The sequence below is a fragment of the Narcine bancroftii genome, chromosome 6, assembly GCF_036971445.1.
Source record: "Narcine bancroftii isolate sNarBan1 chromosome 6, sNarBan1.hap1, whole genome shotgun sequence".
NCBI lineage: Eukaryota > Metazoa > Chordata > Chondrichthyes > Torpediniformes > Narcinidae > Narcine > Narcine bancroftii.
Window position 1 is genome coordinate 179,839,240 of NC_091474.1, and position 19,333 is coordinate 179,858,572.

The 19,333-nt window shown below is 45.8% G+C and overlaps 1 protein-coding gene across 3 annotated transcripts in view; it reads right to left on the minus strand.

Moving 5' to 3' along the window:
• Nucleotides 1-8,930, minus strand: part of cep85l (centrosomal protein 85, like) — a 314,062-nt gene extending 305,132 nt beyond the window's left edge. The window contains exon 1 of one of the 3 annotated variants that reach the window (XM_069886836.1): nt 8,869-8,930. In XM_069886836.1, the coding sequence (XP_069742937.1) occupies nt 8,869-8,881 (13 nt within the window). In that variant the 5' untranslated portion in view covers nt 8,882-8,930. The remainder of the gene's footprint in view (nt 1-8,868) is intronic. The other 2 variants (XM_069886835.1, XM_069886837.1) reach the window with 2 other exon arrangements.
• Nucleotides 8,931-19,333: the final 10,403 nt, after the last annotated feature.

A 19,333-nucleotide genomic window follows, 5' to 3' on the forward strand; every position in this document is an offset into this window, starting at 1 on the left:
TTTTCTTTCATCCATGTGCCTGTCAAAGATCCTTTTAAAAGTCCCTATTCTTCCAGCCTCCACCACTCTTGGCAATACATTTCAGACACCCACTGCTCTCCTTATCGAGAGGAGAGGAATGGGAAGTTTGGGGGAGGGGGAAAAAAACACAGGCTAACAGGGAAGAGGTAATAGGTGGAGAAGGGTAGAAGAAAACATTTTTTTCCCCTGCAACGTTAACTGTGGCATACTTGCTCGACATATCAAAGCATGGTACAAGAGCTACTCCGTCCAAGATCATAAGTTGCAGAAGGTGGTGAATGGAGCTCAGAACATTTTTGCCAATTTCCCTCCCCTCTATCAACCCCATCTGCACCTCACACTACTGGGAAAAGGCCACCTAAATGCTGAGCAACCCATTACCCTATCGTTGCACCTCCCAATAGGTAGTAGGTACTAATGCATGAATTGGCAGAGCAACAGACTTAAAGACAGCTTCTCACCCGAGGCCATCTGCTGTACTCTCATGTTGCCCTCACACAAATTCATTTTTTGTTTCATTGTAACTCTATACTCTGCAATTATGCTCTTGTTCTACTTTATATAGCTGAACAAATGATAGGGTTGACCTGTTAGACTGCTCACAGAACAGCAGGTATAACAGGATCATTAAATTAAACTAAACCAAGAATAAGTCTTGGGTGGCAATAGCAAGACTTTAAAAATAAGGTTCTTCATTTGGATGATTCAGGCAGATGGAGCTTTGTTTGAATAAGCCATTCAAAAATCATGCACCATGCATTGAAGAATCAGCCAAGTCTTTTTTTTTGTGTGTCCAGCCATTTTAAGTGGGAATCATCTGAATAAGAGGTCCATGTGCTGTCCGTTTAGGACTACCAGACACCGCATTATCTCTTTTGCTCCTACTCAGAACCACTGCAGCAAATGTGCTGTCACGTTGGAACATCCACCACACTCAGCTCCACTTCTCTTGCATCACAACACATTCCTCATTTTCACTCATCCAACAGCATTTTAACTGCACCTCCCTCAATGCCACCTCAACTCAGTGACAGCTTCCTACCCCTTTGATAGATTTTTTAAAAATATAAATAAAAAGCAAACTCAGAAACAGGAATGCATCTTGAAATTTGTTGTTTTGCAGCCCCAGAATTGTGCAGAACAAGGAGTAAAATTAGTACAAATTACAATTCAGTGATTAAGATTTTTTTTTAAGTGCAAAAGAAGAGAAAAAGTGAGGTGCATAGGTTTATTGTCTGTTCAGAAATCAATGGTAAGGGGAAGAAGCTTTTTTTTTGTTATAAATGTAGAGGATATGTCTCTATGCTCCTGGACCTCAGAGTAAGAAAAGTGTATGGCCTAGTTGGTGAGGGTCTTTGATGATTGTGGTGGAACATGGTATTGCAGGGCAGGCTGGCCCACCTGCTGAACCAGTAGCCCCTCCCTCTGACCCCTAATAAAAGCTCTAATCTCCTCCCTCATACCTGCCCTTGGACTTGAGCCAGCAGCATGCAAAGGCATGCTTGGATCTTTAGATCAATAAAACCTTTGGCCCTTAGTGTCTTTGAGTGGTCATTGATCACACTTCAATTATAGAGATGTTTTCTTGAGGCATCGGCTCTTAAAGATGCCTTTAATGTAGAGGCCTAATATGCAATGATAGGGCTGGCCAAGTTTACAACCCTCTGTAGGCTGTTCCTGTCCTGTGCATTGGCACCTCCATACCAGACAATGATGAAACCAGTCAGAATGCTCTCCTGGGTACATTTATCGGAGTCTTTGGTGACATAACAAATCTTCTCAAACTCCTCATGACATCTTCATGATTGCATCGAAATGATGGCCCCAAGATGCATCTTCAGAGATATTGACAGCCCAGAATTTGATGTTTGATACCTTCCCCACTGCTGACACCTCAATGAGGACTGGTTTTTATTCCCATGGCTTCTTTTTACTGGCACATAATCAATTCCTTTGTTTTGCAGACCTCGAGTGCAATATTGTTGTGACACCACTGAACTCGCTGATTTATCTATCTCACTCCTGTACTCTTCCTTATTTCCATCTGTGATTCCATTGACAAATGGTGTCATCAGGAAATTTTTAGATGGCATTTCAATTCTGCCTACCCACACAGTCATGGGTATAGGGAGAGTAAAGCAATAGGCCAAGCACACATCCTTGACGTGCACCTGTGTTGATTGTCAGTGAAGAGATGTTACCGATCCACAATGATCCAGTTGCAGAGGAAGGGACAGAGGCCCTGTTTTTCACAATTTCTGATCAATACGGAGGTTACAGTGGTGTTGACTGCTGCGATACAACTGATGATAAGCAGCCTCTTGTCCAGGGCTGAGTGAAGAGCCAGTGAGATTGCATCTGCTGTAGAACGATTGTGATGACAAGCAAATTGCAAATGTTAGAATTGGCAGTGGAAAAATATCAACATTGGAATTACCAATGTAAAATGATTCCACTGTAGTATTATATTTAAACATTTTTTTTATTGGAAATACTATTTTTTTTTAAAAAAACCATTCACAAACACTAAGCAGCACTGGCTAGCAAGCAGCTATACCATAAAACGTAGTCAAAGTTTTGAACAAATGACAGGTGAAGAAAAGTTCACAGTCTTTTTACTTTAATAGTAGATAAAAGTTATCCCGACAACATATTGTCAAAACATGTTGTTCTTTCTGCTAAGTATAGGCTACAAGATGTCCCCTAAATACTGGCTACAAAGCTCAGTCACAACATGGACAAGTCAAAGAAAAATAATTCACACAAATTCTCTTTAAAATCTCAAGCCCAGGCCAAAGTCATATCCCATTTTCAAGTGTGAAATTGCAATACAGCTTATAACTTCCGACATTTATTACATGTAACAAAACATCCTGACTATAACAGCGACTCAAAGAGCATGGCAAATTCTTTACAGACTGGAGAACAATCAAAATGTTGACTGTCCATTTTGATCCATGGGTTCCGTCTGATTTTTTTTGAGTTCCTCAAGGTTCTCTTTGCTCAACTAACTATCCAGCAGCTGCAGTTTTTTTTTCAAATGTTTGTCACCACCAGTCCTTCCCTGACCACATTTACACGCACAATTCCTCACTTACTTGTAAGTTTTAAAGCTATTTTAAATTTACCCATCTTGTTTCTCCAGCTTTTCTAATCAGGAATTCTTGAAGACAAGAGCAAAGTGGAATTCCTCTTTTTTAAATTTCTTGAAAATTGTGAAGAATGATAAGGACTAAGAATTTGTAAAACCTCCCTTAACTTCATGCCTCTCATACAAATTCAATCCAAACCATGTTTCAGAAGGTGGGATAATCATAATGCTTTAAGTTTATAAATAGTGTGATTGTGACTTCAGAGAAGTTTTAGATTGTAATAAACTTTACAAAGAGTCCAAATAGAAACTCTATGTAATGTGCGTCGAAAGAACCAAAGACTTGTTGATCCAAACCAAGGCTCTTATCAACTAAGAGACTGGAGCATATCACAAGTAGGTCGACCAGTCCAGAATGACCTGGTCTGGCTAGGAGCAATCCTTTAAGACCTGCCAGTAGGTGTGGCTACACTCTCAGCCAATCACAGTCATCCTACACTACCATCTGTATATATGTACATATACACATTGGTATATGTACTATCACATTCACCCCTTCTTTGAAAACCGACCCCAGGGTGGATGGAGGTTAAGGGCTGTACCGGTCAGGGGGCCTGACCACCCAGCGTGATCGCCATGGCGCCGGGATTTGGGTCACCGGCAGGCTCGTAGGGTGCGGCCACTGCTTCGCTCAATTCCCCAACGCCGTTGTCGACAGTCTGGCCTGAGCTGGTGGGGTGTTGCTGGTCCCTCTGATCAAGCACGTGACCTGGGGGAGAAGGAATAGGGGGAGGTTGGGTTAAAGGCACTGCTGCACCTGATCCGGCTTGGGCTAGGTCCTTTACCGAGACTGTGTCCTCCCGGGTACTCAACGTAGGCATTACGGTTGGTCGACGGTAGGGGCCCTTGAAGTCCACGCTGAAACGCTCAAAGGGTGGGGGGGTGGCTTTGATGACGTGGGTGTTCTCCGGACGGAAGAAGTGGGGCTTGCACTCAGTGCACACTGGGCAGGCTCGGGTCATGGAGCGAATTTCCTCGACCATGTAGGGCAGGTTGTAAGCTTTGACAAAGTGCGCGAACCTAGTGACCCCTGGATAACAGAGCTCTTCGTGGAGTTTCTGCAGCCTGTCCAGTTGTATATTGGCGCAAGTCCCCCTGGAGAGCGCATCTGGCAGGTCGTTGAGTTTACCCGGCCGATACAGTATGTCATAATTAAAGGTGGAGAGTTCGATTCTCCACCTGGCAATTTTGTCATTCTTGATCTTACCTCGCTGGGTATTGCTGAACATGAAGGAGACCACACGTTGGTCGGTCAGCAGTGTAAAGCGCCTGCCAGTGAGGTAGGGTCTCCAACGACGTACTGCTTCAACTATGGCCTGGGCCTCCTTCTCGACAGAGGAGTGTCGGCTCTCATGACCCATGACCCGGGAGGGTTGAGAAGAAGGCTACCGGCCGGCCGGCCTGGTTCAAAGTGGCTGCCAGCACAAAGTCGGTCACATCGCTTTCGACTTGGAACGGAATGGACTCGTCGATGGCATGCAGCGTTGCAGCAGCAATGTCCGATTTGATGCGGTCGAAGGCTGCTCTGGCTTTGGTTGACAGGGGAAGGAGTTGGTCTTGATGAGTGGCTGTGCCTTGTCGGCATAGTAAGAGAAAAAACCCAGGCAGCGTTTGAGTACCTTCTGGGTGTGGTGGGGGGGGAGCAAGTCCATGAGGGGATGCATGCGGTCAGGGTCCGGCATGACCACCATGTTCTCCACCACACAACCCAGAATTGTGAACCGAGTGGTCCGGAAGACAGACTTGTCGAAATTGTTGGTCAAGTTCAGCCGAGTTGCCATCTGAAAAAATTTCTCAAGGTTGGCATCATGATCCTCCGTGTCATGGCCGCAGATGGTGACATTGTCCAGATACAGGAAAGTAGCAGTCAGGCTGTTCTGGTCCACCATCCGGTCCCATTTCCCGCTGGAAGACAGTGACGTCATTTGTGACCCCAAAGAGTACCCTGAGGAATTGATACAGCCACCCATTCACTTCGAAGGCCGTCAAAGGTTGGTCTTCTCGGTGGATCGGGAGCTGATGATAAGTCGAAAGCAAGTCAATGGTGGAAAATGCACGGTATTGGGCAATCTGATTCACCACATCCGTGATCCGTGGAAGTGGGTACGCGTCCAGGAACGTGAAGCGATTGATTGTCTGGCTGTAGTCAACCATCATCCGCGGCTTCTCCCCATTTTTAACAACCACTACCTGGGCCCTCCATGGACTCGAGCTAGATTCAATAATGCCCTCATCCAGCAGTCTGCGCACCTCGCTTGTGATAAATTTCCTATGTTCACAACTATATTGCCAGCTTTTGGTGGCCACAGGCTTCCAGCCAGGGGTGAGATTTGTGAAAAGTGCTGGCATAGCAACTCGGAGGGTGGAGAGACTACAGGTGAGGCCCTGGGGCGGGTGGCTTGGGCTGCCGCTGGCAGGAGGTTTCCGAAGTGGACTGGTTACAGATAGAGAGCAGAGCATGAGGCCCCCTAAAGTGCAGGGAAATGGTTTGAAACCGGCACTGAAAATCCAGTCCCAGCAGAGTAGGGGTGCACAATTGGGGAAGGACTAATAGTTTGAAGTCTGTGAACGTGATGCCCTAGACTTTCAGGTTTGCCACGCAATACCCGCTTACCCCAGTTGAGAGTGATCTGGTCGCCAATGAAATTCTCTGTGCAGTGGGAAGAATAGCCAGACTGCAACGATGGGCCAGGTCTGGGCAGATAAAACTGTCAGTTGACCCAAAGTCAAATAAGCAAGTGGTATAGTGTCCATGCACTTTAATCAGTTCCATTACTTTTGTGAGGGGCTGTGGAAAGTCCTGGTCAAGGGTTATTGATGCAGTGACTTGTAATGTAGACAGTGGGGACCTGCGTGATGACGTCACACAACGTGTGCGTGATGATGTCACACAAACCGTGGGGCCTGAAAAAAGTGTCAGGGAGGTGGTGTTGCTGCCTGAAGCCAAAGGCAAGTGTTGAGGGGTCACTGCTTGCCATCGGTGGTGGGGCGGTCAGCGGGGGGCGGTGGTGGGTCCCCAGTCGTCAGCGGCTGCAGGCGTTGAGGTCGGTGCTGGGGCCTGGTCGGACATTAGGGTGAACGTCATTGCGGCGAGGGTGGGTTGTTCCTTGCGCGCTCGGTGTCTGCCCCCTGACGTCAGGCGCTGCTGCGCGGTGGAGTCCTCACTCTCATTGGACGAGAGCTCTGAGGAAGAAGTGTTTGAAATGGAGAGTGGCGATTTGGCTTCACACGAGGCACTGTGTTTGACGGTGGCCATTTTGGAGCGACAGACTGCAGGTGTACTATCACAGTCTAAATGATTTGCTTTGTATTCCATTGCTGATTAGTACAAATGATATCAATTCAGTGATTGTTTTCAAAGTGTCATAATCCCTTCACCCTGCTCACACAACAGGGATGGTTTTGAAGTTTCAATCTGTGCACCCCTCTCAAATTAGTTTGTTTAGGTTTTACCATTGTTAGTTTGAACTACTGTTTGTAGCCATTTTAAATAACTTTAGTTTATTAATTTAATTGGTATTAATGCACTTGATTCTTAATTTTGCCTCACTTTAAAACAAAAATTTATGATTATCAGTGTTAATCAATGCAGAGAGAGAGAGAGAAAAAGATGAAGTAGATGAATATGTGGCTGCAGAGATGGTATGGAAAACAAGGAAATGTTCCTCAGGAAGTGGGACCACTTGTGCAAACTAGACAGATTGTAGATCAACAGGAATGGAATCACCATCTCATTTACTACAGAGGAGGCATCAGGGTTCAGAAGGATAACTGATATTGTCTCTTATTCATAATCCTGAAAACTACAAGCCAGGGAGCCTTACATCAGCAGTAAGAAAGTTGTTGAGATTCTAAGAGACAGGATTTACGTTCATTTGGAAAGCCAGGGACTTATTAGGAGTGCGTTTGATTTTTGTGCAGGGCACAAATCTGATTTTTTTTTTGAGGAGGAAACCAAGGTGATTGATGAAGGCAGGGCAGTAGATGATGTCCATGGGATGGAGTTCAGTAAGATTTCAGTCAGGGTCTCCATTGTAGGCTGGTTCAGAAGGTGAAGGGAGAAAGGATCCAAGATGTTTCAAAATGCATGGATGCATCAGGATATGGATTCAAGTTTGGCTGGGTGGTGGTAGGCAGAAAATATTGATCTGACTAGTAGTGATCCATGCTGGGACTTTTTTTTGTAATAGATTATGGGAGCTTACGGTCATTACACAAGTACAAATGCACCAAAATTCTTACTTGTTGCAGACAGCTACACAAAATACACCAACCTGTACAGTTCTAACCACACTACAGGAAAGTTGAGTATATAATAGAGTATTAAAGAGATTGATCAGGATAATATCTAGAATGAAGGTCTGTACTTATAAGACAAGATTGGACATGATGGGTTTATATTTATTAAAACATGCAAGGCTGACCATATTAAAGCTTATAAATCATTAAGAGAGATAGGATAGATTTTTTCCCTCCAGGGCAAGGGAGTCCAGAACTAATCAGCACAGGTTTAAGGGGAGAGAGGAGAATGATATCCAAGCAGACTCACGCAGAGAGAATACAGAATATCTGGAATGAGCAGCTGTAGGAGGTAGTAGAGGCAGAGGTTATTTCAATGTTTAACACATGCTAGGCTAGGAACTGCATACAAGGATACAAGCCTAAATCAGAGCATATGGAATTAGAATAGAAAAACATCACAGTTGGAGGAGTTGGGCTATGATGTGCTGCACATTTCTGGGATTCTGTAATTTTGCAGGGCAGTTCACTAATCTGGAAGGGGTTAAACAATTTTGGTATGGGGATGGGAACTTGAGGATAGATGAAAGACTAACTTGGAAATAGAAGACGTGTTCAGGTGAAGGCCCACTTAGAAGGGCAAAGAAAATGAAAACAACAATAATGCAGAACTGGAGTAATAATAATTACACTATCATAAAGGTGCAGTGCAAACAAACAAAAATATGCTCCAGCAAATAGACCCAAGTAAATTCGAACCAAGATGATGGACAAGTCAATCCAGAAAAATTGACTTTAAAAGAGAATTCAGGCATCGTTGAGACACATTTCCTAATGGATAAAGGAAGAACAAATGAATCCAGACTCTCTGGATGATTAATTGAAAACTTGCTGTATTTAACTTGAGGCAAAAACCAGCAGCAGGAACTAGATAGATTGCAAAAGAATCAGAAGTATTTTTTTTAAGTGTTTCAAAAAATGCTCAGAGAAAACTATCACACACTGAGGCAGTTACTAGGGAGGAACTAAAAATCCCAGGTCAGAGATCAAATGATGTTACAAATGTCTAGAGAGAAATTTCTGGCACAGTTTGTTATTGCATTCTTAGGATTAATTTGCACTTTGCAAAAAAAACTCAAAAGACTCAGCAGTTATAACTTGCAGAAATCAAAACTAAGTTTAAAGTTGGTTCAATACATTTTCCAACATTATTATAAAAACAATTGACATCTGCGTCACACTCACCAGAGAGAAATCAGTTTCTAACATCTGCCATGCGCTTTCAACAGCACAATCTTACTTTTACCCTTCCCCCACTTCCTCTTGTTAACACAAACCTCTATCTTTTCAAAACCATTAACAGTACACCCTAAAAATATAAGGTGAACAAACACATTGCTAATCTACACCACTTGGACTATAACTTATAAACAAAACCCAGCAAATGGATGACTTACTCACTTTCTTCATTGTCTCCACATTAGCTTTCTTTACCTCAAATTGTATTACAGTTCATCAGGAAGTTGTGGTGCCTTGGGTAAGTAACAAAACTCTTCAGACAGGAACTCCTATTTCAGTCATTCTCTGCAACATATTTCACAGAACCAAAAAAAACAAATTTTCACAATCAGAATAAATTGAAAATGCATTATAACCATTGACAACCATGGTCATTCAACAACCAAGTTGTCAAATGCAGCCCGTGTTGCTTGAAAGTTCAGCAACTTGAGGCAACAATGCCAGGTGTTTCTGCTTAGGATAACATTTCCTCAAGGGGGGAATTAATTCAATTAGGCAATGTGACATAAAACACAAGTGCAGCATTTTAAGCTAGAACACATATTGGTTTTATTACAAAAAAGATTTGCTGATTTTTTTTCTCTCATGGAACAGAAACTAACCAGAACAGTCACAATTTAGTTTTGCACACAAATTGCATAAATTATTTAGAATTTCACTGTAAATTTAGGGGATGAAAAAAATCTGTTTTTCCAGCCTACTGCTGCATTCAATTAGCATTACAGACTTCCCTCATTCACTGCAAGACCCAAATGTACTGGAGAAATCCAGCAGGTCATGTCATATTCAAAGAGAACAAAGTGTAATGATAAGAGTTCTAGTGATCATCCTGACCACTAAAGGGAGTTGGAAACTAGTTTGTTGCAGTTTGGAGTTGGATTCAAGATAGATGCCTCCACAGGGTCCTGAGTCTATAGCTAATAAAGATTATTTGTTTCAAAAGAACCTAAGTTTCTTTATTACAATAAAAAAAGAAACATCAGAAGGGTGCAGAGTGAGAAGTTGTCGATAGCTGCAGAAATATGGAAAATGTGAAAGTCCCAAAGCTGGAAATTGGACTGGAAATGTCGGCCATGAGTAGAGGTTGTTCAAATGAAGACTCGTGCTGTACCTGCAAGCCATTAAACTCCATAGCAAACTTGATGCAAGGAAGATTGCCCTATTCACCAAAGAAAAAGGAAACATTTGAGATGTATGTGTGTAGAGCTCGTCGAAAGAACCAAAGACTTGTTGATCCAAACCAAGGCTTTGGTTCTTTCGACGAGCTCTACAATTTTATTAGCAAAAGACTGGAGCTCTTCACAGGTGGCCGACCAGTCCGGAATCATCCGACCTGGCTAGGGACACAACCCTTTAAGGCCCAGACAATAGGTGTGGCTTAGCTCTCAGCCAATCGCTGTAAGCACAGTCTAGATACAGTAACTATATACACTATGTACATTGGTGATAGATCTGTACTATCACAATGTGTTTCACTCAAACATGCAGCTGCAGAGAGTGAGGTTTGATACCTTTTTAATGGACTTGAAATTAAAGGCAAGAACATGCAATTTTGCATGATCAAATTGTGATCGGGATTATTGATAAGAAAGTGAGAGAGAGGTTGCTGCGAGAGACAGAACTTACATTAGTTGGAGCTGTGATGATATGTCATGCCAGTGAATTAGTTGTGCAGCACACAATAAAGTTCGGTGAGAGTGCAAAAGCCAGTGAAAATGAAAGCACAGCCATAGCCACGACACACATAAACAAAAAAAAACGAGATATAGGAAATAACAAAAAGATGGAGAGAAATTCAAGTGAAAATCATGTGCCACTCAACATGCACCAAAAAAATGCCCCACCTATTGGTAAAGTCTGAAATAAGTGCAAAGGCCAGTATTGTTACGTAAAGCAATGTGCCCATAATCCAACATCTTGCCTATCGTGAGGCCAGGTAAACCACTCCATATTAGCCTGACTGACGTTCTCCTGCCTGGATTAGACAGGTTGTGTAGGGCAATGAAAACTACCCAGCGCATTGTCGAGGGTACAAAGGGCTTCAGTCTACCAGAGGAAGTATGGCAAACTAGTATTTTACCTGAGTCACCAACGCACAAGTCTTTCAAGTTGAGACCTGTACTGATCTGGCAGTATCAGATGAGATCGTAATCAGCATGCTTTGTGCAAGCCATAGCAGTGAAATCAAAAGTAGTCTTTGTATTATAAGGGCTCTACATCTTGTCTGGATAGGACATTGGACACCATTTTGGAATTCCCTTGAATGTGCCAAATGTCAGAGGAAAATTATAGGTTGAAATCTAAGTATCGGGCTTAACGTGTTGTATAGTGGTGCACGTTCTTTCGCGAGGCCTACTTAATTGGTTAGTGGTCTGTATAAACCCCAACAAACCAATTTTCCCTTGCAACCGCTGCAACCGTGCCTGCCTGTCCCGCTTCGGACTTGTCTGCCACCAACGAGCCTGCAGCAGACGTGAACATACCCCTCCATAAATCTTCGTCCGCGAAGCCAAGCCAAAGATAAATGGTAAAAGGGCAACTTTCCAACAAATAATGTCAATGCTTCACAGTGAGGTAGATGACTTGGAGATCTTGCCCAAACATACTGTATCTTGCCTGAGCAGCTTTGTTGAAAAAACAACGGCATTATCTTATGTTCTAACACTCATTAACTTATGTTCTAACACTGCTCCCATGACATTGATGTAGGCATCCATAGAGTGTTGGGCTTCTGGTGTTTGAGCATAGTAGCATCTGTGAGCACAGTATTCACATTGTTGAAAGCTTGAAATACATCTTTGCCAAAACATATTAGTCTTTTAGAAAATTATTTATCTGACCATTTGACTAGATTGGTCAGAGGTAAGAGAAACGTGATCATGTTTGGTAAGAAAGAGCGGTAGATATACCATAACTGGCTAAAGGAAATGTGCGTAGGGAAATCTTGAATTTCCAAGACCTTTGTTTCTTCTGGCAAGTTTATTCCCTAAAAACTTCAGCTCAGCAGCACCAAAAATGCATTTAACCAGATTGATCACATTGAGTTGCTGGAACAGTGTTGTAACATAATTCTTATGCTCCTCTTCATTGGTATTTGCCACCAGAATATCAACAATGTAAGTATAAACAAACAAAACTGAGGCCAAAGAGCACGTGGTCCATAAATCACTGCATTTGAGCTGCATTTCGCATGCCAAAGGGCATGTGCCAAAAGGTGTAATGATTGCTGTCTTAGAGTCATCGGGAGGTTCAACCAGAATCTGATAATAGTCACACATCACATCAACCTTAAAAAACACCTGTTTGCTTTGAAGGTTCACTGAGAAATTCTGTAAATTTGGAATGTTATATTGATCAGGGATGGTGGCATTATTTAGTGCCTGATAATCATCACTCAGCCACTTCTTGGGGACCATATATAGCGGTGATGCCCAGCATTTGTCAGATCTACGAACTATCCCCAGCTCCTGCAGGTGAACTTAGCCTTCACGATCTTATGACAATCTGAGGGTAGCCTATGAGCACGCGCTACAACCGGAGGACCACAGGTCTCTATGTGATAGGTCACTGCAAGTTTCATGTTGATGTGCCAATATGAAGGGGTTACCAGGTGAGGGAACAGCTTGATTAATCCCTGGAATGGGCAGGTGCTAGGTTGGACACTAGTCAAGTGAGTGATGACCCTTGAGGGATGACAAATGCAGCTCACTTGCTTACAAGTGCAGTGGTCAAGTGCACAGCAAGGAAGAGTGTGAGAGAAAATCCAATAATGGGATTCAATACATTTGTGCCACTGAAACAGCTTCCTGAGACCGAAATCAAGCGTGAGTGACTCCTCGCCGTATGTTTGAATATAAGAACCATTCGCGGTGGCCAGAATGCATGGCATGTTAGAATGTGTGCGCTCTTTTGGAGTTGGACGGACCACTGATATTTCTGCACCAGAATTGACAAGAAATTGACTACCAGAGAGACAGTTCTTGAGGAAAGAGATGATGAGTGGGATGCCCATGACCAAGCTGCAGCTTTGAACTTCTGGTGCTTCCAACAAATGTGTTGTCCCCACTTCTGCTCCATCCCCGACCTGCACGATTGCAGTTGGGCCAAAAATGGGGGTAATTCTGTTGGGTTGTTAGAGCCTCGACTTGCACTCTAAGTGCTACCACTTGTTGCTCCAGCTCAGTTTTTTTCTGCTGACTAGGTGCTGCAGTGAGTGCCTCTAGCTGCACTGCAGAGGTTGTGTCCATAATGAGATCGCATGTCCTACTAATTCATCAACGGTAGAAACCCCAAAGACTCCAATCAGGTGTCCATGAACCCGAGGAGGCAAACAGCATATGAATCTCTGCTTCCATACATTTCCTTCGATAGCCTCTTCTCCAGCCAGCCGGTTTAATCTCCTCAGCATCCTCTCGCTGAGGCCTTGCAGTTCCGCAATGTGAGATTTCTGGGATATCTGAGTTTGTTCCAAAATACCTGCCAAAAGGATGATGTAGGGATGGTTGTCGTCTGTATTATCTAACATGTCTTCCACTTCATAAGCAATCTGCACTGGGAAGCATGTTGTGGGGAAACGGAACTTTGTTTTCTGCCTTGTTGCATTTAGAGAGGAGAAACGTGCCTCGCGGATTGAAAACCATGACTGCACGTTGTTTGTATAAAGGGTTCTGACTTCAAGCTTGATCTCCCCAACTGCTCCTATAATGCTTTATCATCAGGTAGTTTCATCCTTACCCAGAAGGTGCTATGAACCAATGGGGTCACCATTTGTAGAGACTGCTGGATACACACTAAGCAAACAATGAATAGGACACTCATCATTGTCTTCAACACAAAACCTGTGTCAACATTTTATTTTACAGCATCAACCTTGTTCTTCCCAGAAGTTTCCCTAACCACTCCTTGCCTTTCCCATTTGCTCTCGACCCACAGGTGACTATGATGCAACCTTTATCTCCTTCCAAGCCCCACAAATCCGCATGAACCAGCATATTCTTCCTGCTCCCCGTTCAAGACCGCACATGTATGTTAAATTTCCCAAGTGTCGGCACAGATGTGTCTCCAGCAGTGACTGGCCCTACTCAAGGCCCCTGTTAGTATGTGGCCATGATGAAGTAAAGGGTAACTAACATTTTGGGACACCATTCCCACCACAACAAGTCTACCCATGACCTCATGCACTATTAAACAGAGGTTCTGCAGAAATTGGAGGAATTTCTGGGCACTCTCCAACCAGATGGCATTAATATTGACTTCTTGAGTTTCTGTTAATCCCCTTCCCCAAGTCCTTCTCTTTCCCAATCCCTTTGTCACCTTTTCTCCAGCCCACCCTCTTCCTTTCCTTCTCCATTCAGAGAGAGATAACCCTTCCTCATCGCTTTCAGCATTTTTCTCTTCTACCTTCCCACCTAAATCCACCTATGACCTCTTATTAGTCAGTCCGTATACTTCCCCCTGCTCTTTTCTTCCACTGCTCCTCTCCTTTCCCCACCTTTTTATTCAGAGATTGCCTGCTTTTTACTCTGACCTTGAGGAATATCTCATGCCAGAAACTCTGGATACCTTTGACTTCCGATACATGCTGCATAACCTACTGAGTTTCTCCAGCACTTTTGTGCATTGAACTATATAACATTGCATCTGCTGACTTTATTGTTTAACTCCAGCAACAGGTTTGTGTCTGGCAACAGGCCAATGAGAATTAATTTCTCCCCTGGTTTTGATCCCTCTTCACCAGTTGCTGATTGACAATTTCATCAACAGTAGTCCTCAAAGGTTACTCTTGACAATGGAACTTGTAGATCCTCTCCAGGGCACATTTTGTGCCATTGTAGCACTCAGTGATTCAATCAAGTGACCTTCAACATGGGGAAATCCTAAATTTAATTAGGGATTTTGCAAGGCAGGTTTCCTTAATCAGGTTTGACTAAAAGAACACACAGTCGTATGGTGCAGAATTGTATTCATTGACTGCCAGGTCTATTCCCTCCAGAGTCCAGTGTGTTGGCTGAAAGGTGCAAGTCTAAGGGTAGGACAATATCAGGGTAGTCCTTGCTCAGCCTTCAAAAATGTTCTTCCAGTTTTGGCCATCTGTATCCATTGCCTTAGCCTGTAATATCACAGGCATCAGACTTCACTTTATCAAGGACAGCTACAAGAGGCGATGTCTGTAAGAAAGCAGCCTCTATCCTCAAGGACCCCCATCACCAAGGCCATGCCCTCTTCACTCTGCTACCATCAGGAAAAAGGTATGAAATGACCACTCTGCAGCATAAGGACAGCTTCTTCCCCGCTGCCATCAGATTCCTGAATATTAATGAACCAAAGACACTGCCTTACTTTGACTTTACGTGTGCTATTTTTATTTATTTTTGTAAGGTGGTGTAGAGGGCATCAAAAGAATCAAAGGCTTGTTGATCCAAACCAAGGATTTTATTAACTAGAAGACTGGAGCGTATCACATGTAGGTCAACCAGTCCAGAATGACCTGGTCTGGCTAGGAGCAACCCTTTAAGACCTGCCAGTAGGCGTGGCTATGCTCTCAGCCAATCACAATCATCCTACACTACAATCTATACATATACACATTGGTGATAGAATCTGTACTATCACATTCACCCCTTCTTTGAGAATTGACCCCGGGGTGGATGGAGGGCTGTAAAAAAAAAAGAGAAAAAGGGCCCGGTGTAGGTTAGGGACTGTACCGGTCAGGCCTGACCACTCGGCGTGACCGCCATGGTGCCGGGATTGGGGTCGCTGGAGTCATGTCGCCGGTAAGCTCGTCGGGTGCGGCCACTGCCTCGCTCAATTCCCCAACAGCATTGTCGACAGTCTGCCTGAGTTGGTAAGGTGGTGCTGGTCCCTCTGTTTGAGCATATGACCTGGGGGAGAAGGATTTGGGGGAGGTTGGGTTGGAAGCACTGCTGGGCCTGATCCAGCTTGGGCTAGGTCCCTTACCGAGACTGTGTCCTCCCGTCTGTCTGGGTACTCAATGTAAGCATAATATGGATTCACATGGAACAGAGTCACTCAGTCAACCAAGGGGTCCTTCTTTGAGTACCGGATGTGGCGTTGCAGGAGGACCGGCCCGGGAACTATGAGCAATACCAGTATGGTTGTTCCCGATTCAGATTTCCTCGGGAAAGAGAACATCCTTTCATGGGGGGTGGCATTGGTCGCGGTGCATAAGAGGGAGCAGATGGAGTGTAGGGAACTAGTGAGCATGTCCTGCCAGTGAGAGGTGGGGAGACCTTTGGACCAGAGTGCAAGTGTAACCGCTTTCCAGATGGTGGCATTCTCTTTTTCGACCTGTCTATTACTGCGTGGGTTATAGCTGGTGGTTCTGCTTGAAGCAATACCACGTTCCAGAAGGTATTGCCGCAGCTCTGTGCTCATAAACAAGGACCACCTGTCACTGTGGATGTAACTGGGGTACCTGAAGATGGCAAAGATGCCATACAGGGCCTCTATGACTGAGAAAGCGATCATGTCCGAGCAGGGCACAGCGAACGGGAAGCGGGAGTACTCGTTGATGCCCATAAGGATGTAGGTATTATGGTTAATCGACGGTAGGGGCCCCTTGAAGTCCACGCTGAGATGCTCAAAGGGGCGGGTGGCTGTGGTAACATGGGTGTTCTCCGGATGGAAGAAGTGGGGCTTGCACTCAGCGCACACCGGGCAGGCTCGGGTCATGGAGCGAATCTCCTTGACCGTGTAGGTCAGGTTGCGAGCTTTGACAAAGTGCGTGAACCTAGTGACCCTTGGATGACAGAGCTCCTCGTGGAGTCTCTGCAGCCTGTCCAGTTGTATGTTGGCGCAAGTCCCCCTTGAGAGTGCATCTGGCAGTTCGGTGAGTTTACCAGGCCAATACAGTATTTCATAATTAAAGGTGGAGAGTTTGATTCTCCACCTGCCGATTTTGTCATTCTTGATCTTACATCGCTGGGTATTGCTAAACATGAAGGAGACCGCACGTTGGTTGGTCAGCAGTGTAAAGCGCCTGCCAGTGAGGTAGTGTCTCCAGCGACATACTGCTTCGACTATGGCCTGGGCCTCCTTCTTGACAGAGGAGTGTCGGCTCTCAGGACCCTGGAAGGTTCTGGAGAAGAAGGCTACCGGCCGGCCTAGTTCAAAGTGGCTTCCCGTGCAAAGTCGGATGCATCGCTCTCAACTTGGAAAGGGATAAACTCGTCGATGGCATGAAGCAGCGCTGTCCGATTTGATGTGATTGAAGGATGCTCTGGCTTTGGTTGACAGGGGGAAGGAGTTGGTCTTGATGAGTGGTTGTGCCTTGTCGGCATACTGTGGAACCCATTAGGCATAGTAGGAGAAGAAGACCAGGCAGTGTCTGACTTCCTTCTGGGTGTGGGGGGGGTGGGGGGAGTCCATGAGGGGACGCATGCGGTCAGGGTCTGGCATTACCACCCTGTTCTCCACCACACAACCTAGAATTGCGAGCCAAGTGGTCCAGAAGACACACTTGTCGAAATTGTAGGTCAAGTTCAGCCGAATTGCAGTCTGAAAATTGTTTTCAAGGTTGGCATCATGATCCTGAGTGTCATGGCTGCAGATGGTGACATTGTCCAGATACGGGAAAGTAGCTGTTAGCCCGTTCTGGTCCACCATCCGGTCCATTTCCTGCTGGAAGACCGCGATGCTATTCATGACTCCAAATGGTACCCTGAGGAATTGATACAGCCGCCCATTCACTTCGAAGGCCTTGAAAGGTCGGTCTTTTTGGCGGATTGGGAGCTGGTGATAGGCCGAATGTAAGTCAATGGTGGAGAACACGTGGTATTGGGCAATCTGATTCACAACATCTGTAATCTGTGGGAGGGGGTACACATCCAGAAGTGTGAAGCGGTTGATTGTCTGGCTGTAGTCAACCACCATCCACGACTTCTCCCCATTTTTAACAACCACCACCTGGGCCCTCCAGGGACTCGAGCTAGGTTCGATAATGCCCTCGTCCAGCAGTCTGAGCACCTCACTTGTGATGAATTTCCTGTGCTCATAACTATATTGCCGGCATTTGGTGCCACAGGCTTCCAGCCAGGGGTGAGGTTTGTGAAGAGCACTGGTGAAGCAACTTGGAGGATGGAGAGGCTACAGGTGAGGCCCCGAGGCATGGGGGCAGGTGGTTCGGGCTGGCGTTGGCAGGAGGCTTCCAGGGTGGAGTGGTTAGAGACAGAGAGTGGAGTGTGAGACCCCCAAAATGCAGGGAAATTATTCAGAACTGGCCCTGAAAATCCAGTCCCAGCAATACAGGGGCGCACAGTTGGGGAAGGACTAATAGTTTGAAGTTTGTGTACTTGATGCCCTGGACTTTCAGGGTCACCACACAATACCCCTTTAGCCCGGACGAGTGCGATCTGGTCGTCAATGAAATCCTCTGGGCAGTGGGGAGAATAGCCAGTCCGCAAAGGCGAGCCAGGTCTGGGCGGATAAAACTGCCAGTTGACCCGGAGTCAAATAAGCAATTGGTACAGTGTCCATGCACTTTAATCAGTTCCATTGCTTTTGTGAGGGGCTAGGGGCAGTCCTGGTTTAGGGTTACTGACGCAGTCACAGAAACAGTTGGGCCGGAGCAATCCGCGTCAAGGAGTTGGTGCTGGTGCCTGCAGCCTGCTGGGGGTGTCAGCCAGCCAACGGTAAGTGCTGGGGGTTGCTGCTTGCTGTCAGCGGTGGGGCGGTCAGTCGGGCAGTTGTCGGCGGTGGGTACCAGGTCGGTAGCATCAGTCATGGCGGTGTCCCTGGTCGGTAACGTCGGTCGTGACGGTGGGTACCTGGTCGGCTGCCTCGGTGGTGGCGGGTCCACACTCGGCAGCATCGGTAGTGGCGACAGGTGTGGCATGTCCTTGGTCGGCAGCGGCGTTGGGTCCCTATTCAGTAGCGTTGGTAGCAGCAGCGGCGGGCTCAGCGGTGATGGCAGTAGCAGGTCCCTGGTTGGCAGCGGCGGTGGCCGTTGAAGTCGGGGCTGGGGCCTGGTTGGACGGTGCTTCGTGAGGGAGGGAGAAGCAGGCCAACATTATTGCAACGAGGGTGGGTTGTACCTTCCGCACTCGGCGTCTGCCTGTGACGTCAGGCGCTGCCGTGCAGTGGAGCCCTTGCTCTCATTGGACGAAAGCTTTGAGGAAGAAATATTTGAATGGGAGGGTGGCAGTTGGGCTTCACACAAGGCACTGTGTTTGACGGTGGCCAATTTGGAGCGACAGACTACAGCAAAGTGACCATTTTTAAGGCACCTCTGGCACCTGGCTTTTCTCGCTAGGCACTGGGAGAAATAACACTTCGGGGTCACAACGGGCAGTGTAGCAGCAGCCAACAGGCCATCAGTGTGCCAGGGGGTAGTAGGGTTGAGGATGGGCATCCTAATCACATCAGAGCATGGGGTCCTGCCCTGAGAGTAGACGTCCATACTTAAGACCGCATCCTCCATTGTTTCTGCGATCTGGATCACGTCCTCTAGGTTTTCTCCCCCGTGCTCTAGCAGGCGCTGCCTCACCTCATTCGATCAGACCCCAGCCACGTAGGGATCCCGAATGAGATCGTCTGTGGTCTTCGCAGCAGTTCTGTCTGTGCAGGCACATTCCCTGCCTATTGCCCTTAGTGCTTGAATATAAG